The following is a 21,142-nucleotide window of genomic DNA, read 5'->3' as shown; positions in this document are numbered from 1 at the left end:
TACTGCAGTATAACTGAGGGATGGTTCAGGGTCACCCGATCCAGTTTTAACTATAAGCTTTATCAAAAAGAAAAGCTCTAACCCTAATCCTAAACTGTAGAAAGCATCACGAATCCAAACTTGGAGCTGATTAGTTAGTTTTTAAAAAAAATTAGTTTAAAAAAAGGCAGCACGGTGGCACAGTGGTTAGCACTGTTGCCGCACAGCAAGAAGGTCCTGAGTTCAATTCCAACATCAGGCCGGGGTCTTTCTGTGTGGAGTTTGCATGTTCTCCCCATGTTTGCGTGGGTTCCCTCCGGGTATACTCCGGCTTCCTCCCACCGTCCAAAGACATGCAGCTTGTGGGGATAGGTTAATTGGATAATCCAAATTGTCACTAGGTGTAAATGTGCGAATGAATGTGAGTGTGAATGGTTGTCTGTCCCTGTGTGTTGGCCCTGCGACAGACTGGCGACCTGTCCAGGGTGTACCCCGCCTCTCGCCCCATGACAGCTGGGATAGGCTCCAGCGCCCCCCGCGACCCTGAAAAGGATAAGCAGAAGCGAATGGATGGATAGTTTAAAAAAAACTGTGCAAAAAATAGTTTTCTTGTTTGTTTATCAAATAGTGCCTTCTAGGCTTCATAAGATTTGTCTGGTGTCCCTTTTTCATATTATGTGTCAACAGTGCAATGTCAGCATTTCAGTTCATAGCACCTCATTATACTGAAATCAAACTTGGTGTGCTGAAAAATGACAAGCCAGCTCACGGTCACTAAATGGGGAAAATGCAGCAGCAGTCACTTTAAAAGCTGGACGGGACAGTGCATTACAGCGTGAAATATTCGTAGTATTTTGCGATAATCGGTACCAAACTGCAGCTCTGTGTTGAAATGCATCTCCTGTCGACTTAACATGGTCTCTCTCTTTGGATGCTCATCAGACTCTCTGTGCAGCAATATGTGTGACCTTTACATGATGGACCATGTGGGGCCACGGTTCTGACATATCGTTTTGTCTTGGGAGTATTTGGCAAAGAGGCTCAACTCTCCTCAGTGCAAGAAAGCATGACAGAGTTCTGGAGTTTTTGAAAGGCCACTATCCATTTTCAGAACATTTAACAAGCAATTAGGACACACTGCTATTGCTTGGCCCCATGAATCATATCTCCTCAACCACATCATACCCCTTTATTTGCTCTAATGTGTTTTTAGCTTGAGGAAAAAACATTGAGTTGTCTTAGTGATAAAACAGAGTTGAGTTTATGCTTGCCAGTTCTACTTCTCTAAGTTCTGTAAGTGCACCATGATGAACTTCAGCGGACACTGTACCCTCTACATGCACACGGTTCTGTTAGTTAAGTGGGAAAGTATTGTTGCAAACATGATGTGCATAACATATTGAAGTACTTTTTTGATGTTGACATAAAAATGATAAGAAATAACAAATTAGTTTTAATGACCAAATTCATTATTAAATAGCACTACAAAGTTCACTAACTGTTATATAATTTCTTTATTCAGTGTTTTTTATTCAGTTTTAATTCTGCCAGAATTATACAGTAAAATGATCCTCTAACAAGAAAAAGAAATAGCTCAAATTTAGTCAGTAACATAAAACTCACCCTCAAATTATCTCTTTTTTGGAAACTTTCTGTGACGTGAAAACCATGAATTCTATTAAGGTGGGGAAAAAACTGTATCAAAAAGTTTTTGGAGCATAGTTGACTCTAGCTTTAACTACTGGAATCATACTTTGGTATTAAGACTTGAGTAGTCCTTGAATTTTGATATGTCATCATTTTTTTTTATTTCAGTTCTTGCTGCTGAGTGAAGCACACATGTCATTCATTTTGAGAGAAAGAAAAATGCATTTGGAAACCTTCAGCATGAGCTCCTTGAAGACGTTTGGAAGCGTTGGCGTGTTTTAAAGAAACAGACATTCACTTCAAAGTCAAGCATTGATTTCTGGCTGTGTTAAAGCACCAACACGACTTCTAGAAAGAGAAAAAAAATCTGCAGCAAATAGAACTGCACTTACTTGTTCTTGACACTTTGTGGTAAGTCACTCCTCAACACTTACAGATAACACAATATTTATATAAGAGCAACTGCAGAGCAAACATGATAAAATAAATAAATTCTCTGCTTCAGTCTCAGAGAAAATCCAGTACAAAACTCTTCAGTACAAGCTCTGTTTTCTGTTAAATATTTACATGCTGGGGAGTCGAAAAAGGTCCTGAAACTCATGATTACAAATTGAACTCTCATCTCAGAGTTGTTTCATCACCTTCTGTTACTATCCAAATAGTACGGCCATTAATAGAGGAGATTCTTGCCACGCTTTTCTGTCTTTTTGTGTACAACCAATGTTTTATTCAACTGAATCGTCTTACACAACTTTGATACTATAAGACAAAGGCTGACAATTGCAGTGGAGCTCACTGAAAGTCCCAGTTATGTCAGCAAACATTAATCCTCATACATTTCGAACCCATGTAGAGTAACTTGTCATGCATTTCACATTGATTCTTTGTTGCTTGCATATAGCTGTAAAGCGCCTCTGCCAGCTACAAGCCATTAAGCTGCACCCATTTCACAGGCAGAGAGAACAGATGAGCCTTGTTATGTCTTTACCTTCTCTCTCAAGATTTCGAGGGTGTGTTTGAAATCATTCAGACTTAAATAACTGTACTTCCACACGAGGAGAACTGATGAAATCTGACATTAAATGGGTGATTTTCTCTCATTTGCAGAGAAGATTGTTGTTTTAAGTGTGCATTAACATATCATTTTAAGCTCTTAGCACGTAGTGTTGAAAAAATGCCAAAATGAGGCATGCATTAACACACACTACCCGTGTCTTCTTTGGGTCTGTTCTAAATTTTTCTCAGCGTGGGGATATTGCCAAAGTTTAAATGCTTTCTATAAAATCAATAACTGTGCTGGAATAAGCAATGGATTACAGAAAATCCTAGATGCATGAATTAATAAAACCATAAACATCCACATTAATCATATTCAGTCTTTAGAAGCACCAGACTTGTTTAATGATCAAAATACTTAAATCTTCAGGTTATCTGTCTATGATGAGCTGAAGAAAGTCTCATCTCGCTATAACTTCAACCACTTCTAATTGAAAAAGTCTCTGTGTGCCATAGCTTAATTAATTTTAATTCTCCTTTTCTTTATTTTTTAGCCCTTATCTACGTACTACACTTAAAATCAATTATATATTTTTTAAATGGTCTCTGTGACCATTTCTTTGATGTATTTTTGAGTCTTAGTGAGCTGTTGTTCAAAGCAGTCATAATGTTTGAAAGTTGCTATTGATATAAACTTACTTTGGATGGCTGTAGCTTTCTGTTTGTGCCAAGTTTGTCATCTTTGAGGTTGTGTGCTTAATGTTAGAAATTTCTGATGAAAAGATCAATACTTCTTTCATATCTGTATTTTACAAATTCATAATAAAAATATGAATAATATTAATAAATGTCTGGCTTGCAGCTCCTCGTTAGCCCTGCTATTAGCACATTTTCTCTATGTAACCCAAGTGTAAAAACAATAATTTTAGCTATTGTCACTGAGTAATGTTTCTGGGCTTATACCATGAATCAAGTTTAACATACCTGTAATATCTGAAATATAATTACAATTGCTATTCTATTAAATTAATTAAATATGTTCATTAGTTTCTGTAAAACTGTTTTGGCCTTTTTCTTTCATCTGCAACCCAAGAAAACATAAAAATGGCAGCAATTAAAAGATGTGGGTGCCTTGTTTTAGGATGATGTCACTGTATTAAGGTTTATAGAACAATATTGCTTTAAACAGGAAAAAAGCATGAATAATGGTGCTGCTTAAAAGTTCTGTTTGTTGATTGAGGCTCAACAGAGAAAGACAAAAACTGTAGAATATCTTTCAAATGTATACACTCACTTACTGCCTGCTCACTGACATCCAGCGGCTTTTCCAGGAACGGACACTATTTTCCAGAGAACTGATTGCTCTGTAGGTGGTGATTTCATACCCCTTGATCTCTTATCTACAGTATTACCTGCTCCTGAGTAGGTCTGCTGTGCAAGTTACCACTTCTTACCTCAGTAAGAAGTGAAACACCTTTGTAACCTTACGTTTTCTCAAATCCTGTTTATAATGCTGTGTTTCTTTTACCTCAGAAGTCGGATGTAGGAGCTGCGAGTAACGTCACTCCCAAATTGTTCACTTTTGAGAAGAATAGCAAAGAAAAGAAAAAATACAGATTTGTTTTGCTCCCTAGCAAGGTGAAGCCATTCATGCGTCACTAGAAATACAATGCCTCATGCTGTATAGAGCCTTCTTGGAACTTTGGACTTTTTTCAGTTCAGTTCAATTCAAATTAGTTTCATTTACATAGCACCAAATCACAACGACAATCACCTTAAGGTGTTTTAAATTGTAAATAACGATCCTACAATAACACAGAAAAAACCACAACAATCAGACTAACCCCTCCAAGCAAGAGCTTGGCGACGATGGGAAGGAAAAACTCCCTTTTAACAGGAAGGAACCTCAGCAAGAAACCGCACAACCAGGATCAGGGGAGGGGAGGCATCTGCTGCGACCAGGTGGGGTTGAGGGGAAAGACAATGTGGACGAGACGCAGAGATTAATAACAACTAATAATTAAATGCAAAGTGATGTATAACCAAAGTGAAAGCAGAGAGTGAAAAGATGTGAATGAAGAAGAACTGCTCAGTGCATCATGGGAAGCCCCCAGCTGTGCAGGCCTATTGGAGCATTAGTAAGGGAGGGCAGAAGAAAGTCTGAAAACTGAAGGCTCAAGCTTGTCTACTGTTTACATGCACTGCGGCCATCTTGGATGGTGATGTTGGAGATGTGCGACTTCTCCAAATTGGGACTTGGAAGTCTGGATTTCCAATTTCAAAGCAGCAGTAGTGCAGACCTCAGTGAGTTCTGTTTGTCAATCAGACAATCCTTAATTTGTCCCTAAATATGTGACACAGAGTGTAATACTTTGTTTGTCATGACCATTGTATGTGCGCGGTTTTAATTCATTATGTCTCTAGATCTATTTTAAATAACCCTGTTTGTCTGTTAGTTGTCTTCAGTGTTTTTTGGTACATCTTAGTTTTTCTTTGCATCTTTGACCTGTCCCTGCCTCTGTGATACCCTGATTATTTAAACCTGCTCCTAATTACCTTGGTATATTTACCCATTTATTTTCTTCTGTGTCCTTAGTTTGTTTTTCTCTCTCTCACCATTTAGTTGTTTTTAAGTCTGTCTTATCCTTTTTTTTTAAATCTTCAATTTGCTTTAAACTTGTATTTTTTTATTATTCCTTTCCTCTTTGTCTCAGCATCTACATTTATGTCCTTACACTGAACTACATAAAAAGCAGAATAGTTTGAAATCCAGATAGATGCCTCTCTCTCTTAAAAAAATAAAAAATCTTAAAACCAGTGAAAAACATTGATGCCCATTCTCCTTTGCATAAAGAAATATACTGCGCAGTCAAACAATCAAAGGCTATGAGGAAGAGTAATCGGGGCAGAGAGCTGGTTGGAGTGAGCAGCAAATATCTTAAAATATTTAATATGTGGGTTGGGGGTTGAGGGTTGCTGAAAGGCGAGACGGTAAAAGATAAGAGAAGGAGTTGGACTGAAACTGACTGAATGAGCCCATTTTCTCTGAAAGCATGAAAATAATGACACAATGGAAATGCTTTAATAAGTCACATTACGCTAAAGCAGAGCCAGTGTGATTGCAAAAACCTTTGCTACAATCTAAGCTAATTTCTCTCTAGAATTCATCCCAGGCAGACAGAGGCAATCTCAGTGGCTTTGCATTTGCTCTGATTATTGTCTCCTGTTCTCCAAAGTAAGGCCATTAGTTCCACAATTACAGAGAGTTATATTCAAAAATGATTCCCCATTCCCCCCCCCCCCTAAAATGCCTACACATTAAGGGTCAATGAGGCATTATATCAACAGAGCACGTCCTCATCCATGTTTATGACACTGATGGCATTTTGCTCATACCCTGAAAACAATCATGGCAGCTTTATAGTTCCATTTCATTAGAGATGCCTTCATAAATTTCAACCTTACATTAATAATTATGTCTGAACAAGCAGCACAAATATGCAGTATCATTCAAACAAGTCAAACACAAGTATAATTCTTATAATTTGTAATTGTAGTATAGAGACTAAGAGTTTAAATAGTGTACAGTTGTGCAAGCATTGTACTCATAGTGGGAGCAGAAGTGGTTGGGAGCGTTTGATAGATCACCTGATAGTGGGTGAGATATGTAAAGGAGCAAGTAAAAATGCTGTCCTCAAAGTTGTTGTTTTAGAAGCAGGAAAAATGGGCATGCATGAGGATTTAAACAAATTTAACAAGGATGGAACAACGGTGGTCCAGCAACAGACTCATGGGTGGCCAAGGCTCACTGATGCATATGGAGATTGCAGACTGGCCCCTGTGGTCTGATCCAACAGATGAGCTTCTGTGGCTCAAATTGCAGAAACATTTAATGCTGGTTATCAGAGAACATTATTTGAATGCACAGTCCAGAGCAGTTTGTTGTGCATGGGGCTACACAGCCACAGACCAGTTATGGTACCCATGCTCACCCCTGTCCAGCACCTAAAGCTCCAACAGTGAGCATCAGAACAGGACTATGGAGCAATGGAAGAAGGTTGCCTGGTCTGATTAATCATGGTTTTTTTTCATGTCTTTGGCAAGTACTACCTACCTAAACCAGACCACGTGGACTCTTTCATGGAATGGCTGTGACCTCTTTCAGCAGGATAATGTACCCTGCCACAAAGCTAAAGTGATCCAGGAATGGTTTGAGGTGCACAACAACAAGTTTGAGGTGTTGACTTGACCTCCAAATTTCCAAGATCTCAGTCTGATTGAGCATCTAAAGGGATATGCTGGTCAAACAAGTCTGAGACCCATGGAGACCCAACCTCACAACTTACAGGACTGAAAGAATCTACTGCTAACATCTTGGTTCCAAATATCACAACACACCTTCAGGGGTCTAGTGGAGTCCATGCCTCCACTGGTCAGGCGTGTTTGGCAGCAAAACCAACGCAATATTATCGCAGATGGTCATAAGTTTATGCTTGGTATGCTTTTATCATATTCCAAAAGTATGAAAAAAGAAAAGGCACTATATAAATTATCATGCAATTCATACATTATATATTAGGACATAATAAAAATCATCTGGTCTTTAGCATGTCTTAAAATTACTTGAATACAATCTCTGATGAACACAAAGCACATGGCATATTACACACAGTCATTATTTATTGTACTAGGTGTATGTGAGAAATTATTGGCCAGCAGTAACAGTATTGAGATTACTAGTTCAGATGTTCTTTTTTTTTTTTTTTTTTTTTTTTTACTGGGAGTTAAGTTTATGTTTTTTTAAAATGATATTTTATTCATTTTCACCACCTGCTCAGTCTAAAAAAGTTTTCCGAAACTATGAGCTTCTTGTAACTGAGGCTGATGGGCTCTGGGATTTAGTAAGAAGAAGAAAAGCAGTGGAAGTTTGGGTCAGTGGTGGTCATTTGGCTGAGCTCCTTTTTTTTTGCTAAGCAATCTTGAACATGCTGCCAGGCACATTCACATAGCTGAAAAAGGTCTTAATTAACTAGTTCCAGACTACATTTATCAGGGATCCTGGAGAGTCAGTCTGTTATCATTGCGTACCTCTGCTTCTCCTTTGGGAGGTCCCTTGGGCACAGTCCTGTACACTGAACTGACTTTGTCTGTGATCCCACTTTTAAATGGAGAGCAGTGGGCAGAGCATATTCCTCTGACAACCCTGAATAGTTGCTCGTCTTCCAAAGCTGCCGCCTCTGTAACAGTTTGTCATGTGTTCTCTCAATGTTTTTATCAAAAAAATTAAAAAATAAATACAAATGGCAGTTTAGTTTTGAGCAGATTATTTGCAAATTTTAAATATTGCATTATATACTGACTTAAAGTACAGATTGTTGCTAAAAGACCGTTTACCAGATCTCTGTAAAGGAGGGGTTCAATGTATTTGGCAAATATGCTTTAGAGATTTTGAATTTCCCCCATTTTGAATTAAGATCAAATTACGATTTTTAACAGTATTGATACCAAGGATTCTATCTTTGTCTCCTCCAGCTGACACAAACTCAGAGATTGACACCTGGTGTGGTTGTATGGTACTGTATCCCATCTCCTTCAAGGTTCAAAAATGTGCATTTCTAGATGTATTGAGTTGCTGCCATGTGATTGGCTTATTAGATATTTGGGTAGCACTTTCTATCACAGCACAGTAATAAAGTGGTAATAGTAGATTAACAAGGAAGAAACACAATTTGATAATGTGGTATATTCTAAATTGTTACCATGCATTTATCAAAGTAGTAACCAAGTAATATCATGGTAACAGTGGTTACAGTTGATTTTATGTAATTGGATAATGAGGGCCCAAGAACTGGGGGTTATAATGTGGAAATACAGCTCGGTAATAAAGTGGTAATAGTAGGGTAACAAGGCCGAAACAATATTGTAATAATGTGGTAATTTCGAAGTTATTGCCACTCAATTAACTGTGGTAGTTTCTGTGTAATAAGCAGGAAACAGACCAGCAAAATGCAGACCTGCCTGTTTCTATTTAATAACATACTAATAACCTAGCAAACTGTAAATGTGTGTGATTATTACCTGGAAGCACAGGCATTCCTGATAGCTGGTGAATGTAAATTCAGCACTGAACTAGTACCTATATGCATTTTTGTCTTATTTTTCCAGTAAAAATATCATCCAGAAGAACACTTCTGCAATGCTGTTGGCTGGAATGCAGTAGAGGTAGTTTCTTTTTGGTTGTTTGTTTTTTTCTCTTTCTTTTTAAGGAACATTTCCTTTCAATGATAAAGCCATTGATGGATAAAAATAAATGACCAAATCTTTTAATCAAATAAGCATTTTGCATTTACATTCTCATACTATCACAATTAAGATAATATATATATATATATACTTGCATTTGTTTTATGGTATTTAATAATAAGTAATGTTTTAATGATTTGCATTAAAAAATGGGAATAGCTGAGTGATTCAGACATTGGTTTTTGGGTTTTTTCTCAATGTTACCATAAAGTTGATTTCTGTCCTGATATATAATAGTAGTGGTCTTTCATATTTCACAAGAGCAGTGTAATGCAAATCCCTTCTGTGCTTGCATTCGAAACAATATATTCGGTAGCCTCGAGGGTGGCTACCGACTGCAGCGGTCTCCTAGGAGCTGGTACGCATCTTCCACCACTACTGCTTAATTAGTTGAGTGTGTGCCTGGAGACCAGTTCTGCACTTGACCTTTCTGAAGGTAAGGCAAGCAGCACATGTTCAACAGACCAGAGGAAATGAGGTGAGGGGAAAGGTTTTTACATTGGTTAGTGGTGTGTGCATGTACATATAGCAGTTGTGCGTGTGTGGCTATGTTACTCCTCTTTCTCCCAAGAATGTGTAGTGCTCTTAATGGGAAGAATTTCATTAGTGCGGCACAAAAATTTGTCAGTCGCATCAACCATGGTGAAATTGCAGAGACATTTGAAACGTCCTCAGAAAATCCTAACATGCATCTGCAGTGGAAATAAATCAGTTTTGTACATCCTTTAATTTAGAGGAAAAGCTTGAAGTACTTGAAGATGCACAGTGATAGAACATATTCTAGGAAATACCTTGGGGAATGATGACATATTCAAACAGCGCATCGATGCAGGTAGAGGTTACCGCGTATGCCATTTTAGTATTTAATGAGATTTCATCTAGAGGGGTTTCTGGCTGCCAAGTTTCAAATCATCTAAAAGAAAGTCTGCTCTTCTCATTGTCCATCGAGAAAAGGGACATCCTCATTATCCTCCATGGCTTTGGCTCATTAAAGGGGACAAGGAGATGTATCCATATAAATACTGTCACACTATACCCCAAATGAAAAAAAAGACTTTTTGGGAGAAATTATACATTCCACCAAGAAACAAGGTGGAGATCAGTTTCCACTGCATGTGGAAATGTCAAGAAATTGAATATAAAACAAGGCACACTAGAGAGAACAAGTCTACAAATATTCTAACATTTTTAAATCATTTTATTGTTATTTATTTATTTATTTTTAGACAGGGTATATGAGCTAGAGAATATAAATAGCTGTTTTTCTTTAGATGTCTTACCTAAAATACAGTGGCACACACGCACAGATGATTGTGAAGTGTGTGAGAAGTTTCGAGGTTGAAATACAAGCTCAATAGACTTTTATAATGGCAGTTTCAAAAGCACTCTGCAGCTTTAGAGTCCACAAGAGGTGACTGTAAAAGACATATTTGAATTCTGCTTCGTTATTTATTTTTATTTAATAAAAAGGAAAATAAATGGACTCCATGGTAATGGATTTCAGTGTGTACGGCCAGACATTTCTGATGAGTAGCAGAGGTGTATTTTACCTGGGAGTCTTTCAAAGTTCATGACATTTACAAGAGCTTCTTTGGTATTTACTTTGAAGGTTAGAAAGGTTAGTCAGACAGCTTGTGAACCTTTGTTTCTTCATAATGAGGAGTTAATACAATATATACATCAATGAACTGTGTGCTTTGATCGCCGCAGCTACATCTGTGACATTGAAGGCGTAGGTTGTCTTAAAAAAAAAAAAAAAGAAGCAACAACAACAAAAATATAAATGTGGAAAAGCTATGTGGCCCAGTGCAATTTGTTGCATTTGGTTAAGGAAGCATGAATATTTCCAAAAAAGTTTATTATCTTTTAATAGAAGTCACACGGGGAAAAAAGTCATATTTAGGACTGATAACACATGAGAGTATTCATTGGGTATCATATGGTGGCAATGATGTGGGAGCTTTTCCTCAGCGCCATGTCATCAAGCTCTAAGCATTCTTGGGGAAAAGTTATAATTAACTGAGCAGAGATAAAGTTGAGCTTGTTGCTAAACTGGTGTGTCTGCTGATGGCTCACTAAGTAGCAGGCAGCTGAAGACAGCATTGGCAGGTTAATCAAAAATTAATGGGGAATATCACAAATGACAGTTTAAATACTGCCGTTGGCCGACGGACATGTACTGGTGGAGCACAGTCGGAATGCAAGTGAATATCTAATTTCCTTAATATGGAAGGTCACATTGTCACATTTGCACATTAGTCTAAGTGTGACTAGATAGAACTCCTGAATTTAAAGCCCTGTAGCAGGAGATTAAACAATGAAAGTGAAACACCTATAGAAGAATTTACTGCTTTTCATATGCTAAATATGCAAGAACTAGTTTGAAAATTAGTACAGCAAATTGGTTCAGCCAGGATGTTTTCCTTGTATATATATATATATATATATATATATATTCTATATTCTAATATAGAATATTCTAATATGATCTACACTTTCAAGATGAAGCTATCCCGTGTCATTACTGTGAAACATCACTGAAAATGACACTGTGAGGCATTTTCATTTGTAGTTTCTATTAAGTTTAGCTGATGTCATGAAAAGTGTGTGTAATTTTTATTTGTAAAGTTTTAGATTCAGATATTTTCTGATTACATACAGCTGTGTGATAACACAATGCCCTAATCTTGCCCCTAGGAGTGGACATCCCACCAAATTCAGCCCAGGACCAGAGTGTGCAGTACTTAGAGAAACTGCAAAAAAACAAACAAACCCAAGAGCTATCTCAGACTCTACAGTCAGACTCTTTAAGCTCATCAGTACTTTTGAAGATTGACTTTTGTTTTCATTCATTTTCTCCTTTTTTTCTGAGAATTTTGGAGTCATCAGTGGAAATCATTAATGACCACTCTGATTGGCTTCAGAGTGAAATTTATGTGGTTAATGTGGCCCTTGCATGGTATGTACCACCGGCAGATAGAGGAAGAGGCTGACATCCAGAAGTCCCACCAGTGGAACGGCATAACTAAGTGGCCGGCATAGTGTACAGGAACATCTGTGCCGGAGACGCCTCATAGGGTGGTTGAGAATGATCGATCTAAGATCCTGCGGGACTTCCATATACAGACGAACAAAATGGTGGTGGCTAACCAACCAGACGAAGACGGCTGTAGTGATAGATGCAGCGATACTGAATGACAGCAATATCTGGAAGAAGGAACACAAAAAGCTGAAGAAGTACCAAGGGCTCAGAGAAGAGCTCGAGAAGATGTGGAGGGTGAAGATATCAGTGGCCCACTGGTAATCAGAGTACCTGGTATGGTGACTTCCATGCTAGGTGAGTGGCTCCAGCAGATCCCAGGAACAACATCGGAGATCTCTGTCCAGAAGAGTGCAGTCCTGGGAACAGCTAAGATACTGCGCAGGACCATCAAGCTCCCAGGCCTCTGGTAGAGGACCCGAGGTTGAAGGCAATACCACCCGCAGGGGCGAGAGGAGAATTTTTTTTGTTTTTTTTTTATCTCAATAGATAAGATGGTTGTGTATAAGTGATCTTGTGCTTTCTAACTGGGAAAAATGTCTTTATTATATCTCTATTATAAGATTATTCACACCAAGAATTTAAAAAAGATAAAACCTTGAATGCAGTCTTTTATTTTGATGATCACAACAAAAATGTAAACACAGCAAGAGCTGAATGAGTTCAGCAAATTCTAACCTTTATCAGTAATACAGAAGCCATTTTAATAAAGATGATGATTTTTATTCACATTTTATTTTTTTTATTCACACATTCTTAATTTTCCTTGCAAGCTTTTGTCAACAGTAAGGCAATAAAATGCATTGCAGAATAACTGACAGGCTGGTTTTATTATCGGTTTGGCGGTTTGCTGCGACATCATGTTGAGTGCTTTTTGACAGTAAAGACAGTGGTTCAGTTCCAGCAGAAATACTGAATAAATAAGCAATCTTGTTAATGAATATTCAAGCAATGCAATCTTTTTATGTCTGGTGTGACTAAATGACTAAGCCTTCTAATTCATTAAGAAGGTGTTGGCTACTTCTTAATGAATTAGTTAATGGAGAACTATTTGCATGTTAATGAATTCCTAATGCCATGTATGACAAGAAAACCGTGTTTGTATATATTAAGTGTTTTCTTAAAGAAATTTTTGTCCCCAGAATGATCGGGAATGTTGTGAAATCATTTCTATATTTAAGCTTTGAAGTCAGAGTTCTATATCATTTCTTTTAGATCTTTTCTTTAATCTACATATCTCAATAAACTTTTCTTTCAAATATTTTGTTAAAGATACATTTCTCCAGTGGTACAGACATTTTAATAAACAACACTCTCTCAATAAGGTACATTCAATCCCACTTGAAGTCTTGTCCTACAGTTTCATAGAATTTGATGTTAAATGGTCTATAAAACTCCTGCAGCTGTTCTATGACCTCCTCCTCAATCTGTACATGAGTCCTACCCTTGGATTTACCGAGGCATCGTGGCTGGCTGCTGCTCTCTGGTTTCTTCAGGCAGGGGAAACCTTTGGTTCGATTAAAGTAGAAGTGTTTGTCCGTAATAATTCGTTTCAGTCCCAAAAAGTCCTGGACACGTCCCATTTCCCCTGCTGGATCTGTTATCAGTCGCTCACCGCTCACAAAGTGCATTTGCGACAAGCGAAAGTATTGCAGCCAGTTCTCCAGGTGCACAATATACATCCCAATCCGAATGGCATTCCAGGAAGTATCAACAAGACCTAAGCTTCTGTTCTTAAAGGCCAGCTCTTCAAACGTGGGAATGTCAGGCTTCTTGGAAAGCGTCTGTGTGTAGTCAGAAATGGCTCTTGTGACTGGGTTACGCACCACAACGATCAGCTTGGTCTCATGGGACATGCTGGAAATGCGTCTGGGAGCCTCTCTGGTAACAAAGTAGCTGGGAGTCTTCTCTAATGTGATCTGGCTGTCTAGTGTACGTGGCATTAGTCCCCTGGGAAGAAAGACAAAAAATAAAATTCACATGAATGAGTCACCAGGAGTTGTTATTTTCATGTCCAGGAATATTTCCACATGCTTTTATGTTTTATGACTGAACCCCCCCCTCCCCCCACACACACACACACACACACACATCTATCTTAGGTGGAAGTTTAAAGGCTGTCAGTTGGATCACAGAGCTAAAAAAAAGTGGGTGTTCAAATATTTTTAGGCAAGCAGCAATTCCACAATGAGGAAGATCCAAAATCTTTAGTTAAGCATATTGTCATTAATAACAACCAAAATCAAAAGCACAAATTATGCATAATGGCAAATTGAAATTTAAACTTAGTGTGTCTCTAATTCTTTTTATTATAGTTATAAAGTTATTACTCACAAATATGTCTATTTTGGTCTTGCATTGAAAATATTAATTAATAATATAAGGAAAGAAGAAACAAAAAAAGCATTAATTAAATGTCAATGTCAAATCTTACTGACTTTTGTATAACAGCAAGAGAAAAATACAAAATATTTAAGAGCTAACAAAGAAAGTTGTCCGTCTTTTGCACTGCATTGTTAAAACAAACACCCAAATAAACACGGTGTGGATGTATTTGTTAGGCATTCGGTGCTGACAGGACAGCTTGTACAACCAAAACATGCATCATAATTATCATCATCATGCTGCCAAGATAATGGCTTTGCACATCCACAGGCAAATGATTTTATTCGTCCTATTTGTCACAAGAGTTTCCCTTCGCAGTGTAATATGTCATTCTGCTTTGGCACTTTGGTTCAATAAAAGTTGATTAATAACCATCTGGTGTTGGCTGTTGAGACAATGGATCCCCTGTTCACGATTCAGAGATCATCCATACTTCTCTATAGTTATGTCTTTGCTCTACATATTCAAGTGACTGCTGTAGCTTTGGCAAAATAACTCACCAATTTGATAGGAACAGCTCCGAGACAGTTCTTTTAAAATAGCCTTTTATGTTTATTATTACAGATTACAGAGTACCTGAAAACATAACATTAATATTTTGTGTCTGCAATATGTTTGATATTTGGTGGTTAGGACAAATGCTGGGTTGATGGCATGTTAAAAAGAATGCTTAAATGTCTGTACTGTAAATGTCTGTGAAGGGTCTCAGTCATCCAGGTCATCGTAGTCTAAGGAGCTTGGGGAAAAAAAGCGTTTGGGCTTATCTAAGTTTCTTGAAGACATTTCACCTCTCATCTGAGAAGCTTCTTCAGTTCTAAGAGCAATTGGTGGAGAGTCCCAGATGAAAGAAGCCATCTACGTCCACTGTGAACGACCCTGCTTGAACAGAGGGGGTGGCTCACGACACCAACTGTCTGCCATCTATGTGGAGATAAAGTATCGAATTTCAGGGGTGGGACCACGCCTCCAAACATGTTTCTTCCGGTTCTTATCTATATATGTTCCCCCAGTTCTACAAGCTGTTCATTCTCGTTTATGTGCCAATTCTTTAACTTCTTCGCTTCTATTTAGTACATGGGGATCTGCTAGGCCCGGGAGCCACCAGCAGTCCCCTTCGAGGCCTTCCCCAAACCGCTGCTCAATTCACGTCCAAGCCATTCACCTTCATCTACTAAAATGCTGTCTAACCTAAACGGAGGACGTGGGCCCAGCTAGTGAAAATCCAGCTTTGAGATCCCTTCCCAGACACCTTAACAGTCACTCACACATTGGGTCATTTGTTCTCAGTAATTCACATGATAGGGTGGGGCAAGGTCTCACAATCACCTGAAACCTTGGCTGATTGTGACCAACACCCGTTTTTACACCTTGGCTGTGATTAGGCAGAGGGACAACAGGGAGTCCAAGACCCTCTTAGTGACACTCCCAATAGGGCTTAAAATCTGGGACTCGGCACCAATTGCTCTTAGAACTGAAGAAGCTTCTCAGGTGAGAGGTGAAACTTCTTCAAGAAGCTTAAAGAAGTCCAGACACTTTTCTTTCCAGCTCCTTAGACTCTGTACTGTACATGAAATCTCAAAACAACATACACCCAGATATAGTGTATGCTGTAGTAGACTGCACCGGGACACCTAAACCTCCAGGAGCTGCTCGTCTATAGAAACCCATGCTGTGAAGTTCCTGGCATGCATTTTTTTTAATCACAGATGTTAATGCAAGAGGAGGTTTCAAACTCTGCAGTTGCTGGGCCAACAGAGTACTATGTAACTTTATGCTGTCTCTTACTTTGTTGCTGAGTTACTGTGCTTCCTTACACCTCCCAGTTTGCAATAATACCACTTACAGCTGATTGTGGAACAGCTAGGATGGAGAACATTTGATGGACTCACTGATCACAATGATGGCATCCTATTCCAGTATCACGGTCAAATTCAGTGAGCTCTTTAGAATGATCTATTCCTCCACAGGGCAGACTGCATGGTTACTGGCTTGATTTTTGTACACTTGCTGCAATAGGACTGAAAACACCTGAATTCAAAGATTAGGGATTCTGGCCCAGTACTCTTTTATCCACATAGTTTATCTAAAGTTGGGGTTGACACAAAGTTCACACTGAAACAATGCTGAAACATCAGTAAAAAGTTTAAAGATTGTAAAGTGTCAAACCCCAACTCCCTTGTGTAGCGCTAATTAAAACAAACGACAGGTAGTGAGAGATGTTCAAAAAACACTGACATTAACTTCGGATGTTGGCGTGTCAGATGAGCCTTGAAGCCTTGGAGAATGCTTTCTGTTTGCTAGTCTTCAACATTCATTTGCATGAGTACTTAGAACACACACATAACATACTGATATGCTTCATGACTGGATCATATGCATCTGTGGAAAAAATACTATCTATGGTATTGTGGTTAGTAATTAGCCACATTTAGTGTCCATATAACCTCAGTAATTAGGTTCTGGACATGGCAAAAATAAACATTATACTTTTGATCTGCAAGTCCAGCACAGTGCTGGGTGACTTTAAACCATGTTACATAGCTACATTCTCAGCATGTGAATTGGTTTCTGGATATCAGATACATTACTACACAGTTCTGATGATAAATATCAAACTTTCTTTATTATTACCGGAGGAAGGCTTCGATTAAAACCTAACCTTTCTGAAAGCCTTTTCTTTCAAGGTAGGGGTAGCCATAGGTTACCTCTACAGTCTTGGAATTATTGATCCATTTAGTTTTATTTATGAATCCTTAGTTGTTGGCTCGGGTGCCTCGGGGCCACCAGGGAACTATTAATCTTTTATAAGAACAGCACCTTCCAAGCAAACAGCTTTGCTACACACTGGAAAAATAAATAAATAAAAATAAAAAAAGGCGGTGCAGAACCTAAAGAGATCTTCAGTTGTCTTCTCGAATAAGTGTTTTTGTTATCTGATTTGTCAATTCCTTACGTTTTTACCACCCTCAGAGATGAAGATTGTGTAGTTGCAAAGTAAATTCAATATGCACTGGTTAAAAACTGCAATTTAATATTACACAAAGCTTAACATTAACACATACAGAGAAAGGGCACATAGTGTTTACTGTGCAAGCATATACAACTCTTTTTCTGTAGAGAACATGTTAACACCTTTGCAGTGCAGGGAGAAGAGGCTGGGACTGTGACATTTATGAAAACGATAAGGATGTCAAATTTAGAAGATATTTGACAGGGATTCCTAACTCCCACTGGTAGTGAGCCTGTCTTTTAAGCTTGTTTATTCCCAGTGAGGCGCAGGACTAGACATGGATATTGTATTGACAAGATCTCCTTAAAGAAAAAGAACAAAAAAACCCACAAATCTCAAATACATTTCTATTTTTAAGTTAAGGGAGGAAAGGATGTTATAAGCTACTGTGTTAATAAAGCCCAGTTGTGAAGCCATCATCATCATCATCATCATCATCAAAAACATCTTGGTGTTCTGAAGCCCGATGAGGCACGGCTGAGAAACTGAGGCGCACTGTGCTTTAATACCATAGCAACATGTCAATCACAGTCTAAAGCATACCTCCCGTATCTGCTGTTGAATCGTATGTGAGGCTGGACCAGGAAGTTGTTTTTTGTGAAACTGATCAAGTGTGGCTTGGAGTAATTGTCCTGTTTCCATCCTGATGGTATTCTACAAAGCACAATTAAATCATGTTATGTTGAACTTAAAGTTTTCAGTGTCACAAAGTTGGCTCCCTTTGTCCCTGATGCCAAACACATGAAGTCATCTGAAAATGTCACATTGTCTTTTATTTACAGTTTGCTTTGAGTTTCTTCTGAAGGAATACATTTATACACACAATTTTTAAACTGTCTTAAAAACACTACTTGTAATATTACCAAATGAAAACTAAGTTGCAGTATTTTATTTTAATAATTAGTCCTTATGTGCTGCACTAGTGTCTTTTACACAAGTGGAATGGCAGCTCAAAGCACAGAAAATTGATCAGTTATTTTTGTAGGCTATTTATCACTCAGAATACTCAATCAATAACAGTAATTTCACATTGATCTGCCATTTTCTTTATTAGTCAGGAGGGTGTCAGAACTCAATGGTCTAAAAATCTTGCTGTTTTAAAATTATCAGAAAAAAACAAAAAAACAAAAACTCTGATATGTTCTAAATGTTTTAGAGACAGGTGTGGGTTATATATGTGTGTGTGAGTGTGTGTGCTACAGCCTTGCCTTTTTTACGTGTCTGCTTACATCTTCAACACATTCATTGTTATGTGTTCATGGTGGAAAAAGAAACTGTGGCAACAGAACCAAAGCATAGCTATCTGCTGCCAAGGAGAGAGTGTAAATTAAGATTTTTTAAAAAGTGCTATATCATTTAAAGTTTTAAACTTAACACTGATCTATGACTCACTGTCACTAATATGTACGGAGGAGGTCAGGAGAGCAGTGCGTGTCTCCAGCCATGTGTAAAACATCAGAGGCTCTGTCATGGTTTGGGGCTGGATTTCATCCAGTGGAGCTGCGACTCTTGTAGAAATTGAGAGAATTATAAACACAAAAAAACCCTGTCAGATTTTGATCCACCATGCAGTACTTCCTGGATATCATCTGACTGCCAAATGCTTAATTTTTCAGAAGGGTGATGATCCCAAATACACTGTCAGTGGAAATAAAGCACACCTGGATACACACAATGAAACAATAAAAGGCAGCCAACATCCAAAAAAGAGCTTTGAATGTGCTTGAAGAAGCCTGGAGAACTATTCCTGGAGACTACGTAAAAAATTACAAGAAAGCTCGCCTAAGAGAGCTCAGGCTGTGTTGAAGAATAAAATTGGACAGAGCAAATATTGACTGTTAAGCTTGTTAGAATTATACAAACTCTGTTTTCACCTTATATGCCTTATGTCATTCTATTTTTGCAGATGTTTAAGTGTTTTCTGATATTTTTTCATATTTCTCAGACTTTAACAGTGTTGGAAATCAGCCATAGAGCTATACTTATCTACTTATAGCTTGTAGACCAGGTTGACTAAATCCACAAAGAGCGCAGAGTACTGGAGTACAGCATAGGCCAGCTGATCACAGTGTGCTCACAAAGAAAAATCTACTGGAGCTCACAAAACAAATTATCATGTGTCTTATAAGTCATTTTTTTCATATATGCACTGTTACACCCAATCTTAGATGCTCGATTCCACTTTAACCTCTCGTGATGCTCAAAAGAGTGAAATGGTATGTCACATTTTATGCGAACCTGAAGCAGGAAGACCAGGTAACGAGAGAAACATGCTAAATACTTTTTATACTGTCATTACCTCTAAATGGAGTTTGAGGTTTTTGCCAAGAACGCCCAACTACATTAAACCTGCTTTGTAGTACACCGCTATGCTTTTTGTTTCTAATAGGAGTAATCCACCAACCAGATTAAACCACATGGTCTACTGGCTTTTTTCATTTGTGACCTGCTTCTCCTGTTCTGGTCTTTTGTTCAAGACAAAAGGTTTTTACTTGAAAATGCACGTAGTTTTTTAAATAAACATGTCCACAGAGAAAACACTGCAGTCAGCCGCATGTTAAAATCACATTAACATTTGAAAGGTGCTAATGCATGCAGCATACATTTGAAATCAAATGCATCTAAAACACATCTGAAGGTGGTCTGACTCACAGTGATAGGAAGGTGTAAGTGTAATCAGTGTAGGTTTAATAGATTCTTCAGATATCACATCCAACATTATGAAAGAATTAAAGTAATGGATTATTTCCTTCCAGTATTAGAAAGTAATGACCAGTGAGCACAAAATAGCAATGTATGATTTCTTTACGTTACATACACTTGAACAAAATGCATTTTCTGCAAATGCAATCATTGGAAAACTTTGAAATAATGAATACATGTTTAGAATTTTAGGTTTTAATCTATTTAGTCCAGAAAGATTTATAAAATCTAGATTGAGTGGTAATAGTTCTATAAATTTTTCCCATCAATGTGTGCTGGGAGGTGTTCAGTTGGTTTAGTTAATCTCAGACATGGATGCTTTCTACCTCAGCTTTTGTGTACATGTTCTATGAGCCCAAAACCAGGAAAATGAGACGAGGCCATTTAAAATATATCTTCAGGGAACATCTAGAAATCTATTTCAGAATTGAATAGGGCTGATTTCCCAGCCTGTACAGGATATCTCCACCAACTTTTCTCAGGCCTGAGTGGAAAGCATTACACCAGCAGTGAGTGTGATTCCTACTAAAACTATTCAGGTGTTTACAGTAATTGTCATTAATGGATGAATAAATCTTATATGAGTTAATTATTGTTTTCTGAGGGAATTTCTTGAATGAAGCACAATTTGTTACCAATTATGAAACAAATTGTGTTTTTTCTTCATTATCTGTTTACACATAAATTATTTTTACATTTATCTTCGGCTTTGCATCCTCCGACTCTCACGTTCTTTTTATGATTCTTTAAATAATTACCTGATGTTTCATCATATTGTTTAACTAGCTATAACTTCAGCCAGGGAGCAAAAAGTAAAATCCAATAATCAAACAATGATGGTCCTCTTTTATATATTAAAATCATAACCATTTAACAGGGACACTTTTATATTAGTGAGATATTTAGAGAGATGTTAATCGTGAACACTGGAGCAAAGGTTTATGTCCAAGTTTATTTGTCTGGTTATCACACAATTCGGTCGGGTATGGCTGATTTTTAGCTGAAACAGACTGAATATTTTATTTTAATAAAGCATACACCTTTGCTCACTTAAACACACAGTAGTAGCAGCCTCATTT

The 21,142-nt window shown here is 37.8% G+C and overlaps 1 protein-coding gene across 1 annotated transcript in view; it reads right to left on the bottom strand.

Annotated features, from left to right (window-relative positions):
- Positions 1 to 12,563: 12,563 nt before the first annotated feature.
- The window catches only part of hs3st2 (heparan sulfate (glucosamine) 3-O-sulfotransferase 2), a 39,916-nt gene continuing 31,337 nt past the window's right edge, over positions 12,564 to 21,142 (bottom strand). Inside the window, exon 2 of the mRNA XM_026164498.2 lies at positions 12,564 to 13,915. Within this exon, the coding sequence (XP_026020283.1) occupies positions 13,297 to 13,915 (619 nt within the window). The 3' untranslated portion in view covers positions 12,564 to 13,296. The remainder of the gene's footprint in view (positions 13,916 to 21,142) is intronic.

This window comes from Astatotilapia calliptera, chromosome 4, assembly GCF_964374335.1.
Source record: "Astatotilapia calliptera chromosome 4, fAstCal68.1, whole genome shotgun sequence".
In the NCBI taxonomy this organism is placed as follows: Eukaryota; Metazoa; Chordata; class Actinopteri; order Cichliformes; family Cichlidae; genus Astatotilapia; species Astatotilapia calliptera.
The sequence above is the reverse complement of the archived record's forward strand: the minus strand, read 5'-3'. Positions and strand labels throughout refer to the sequence as shown.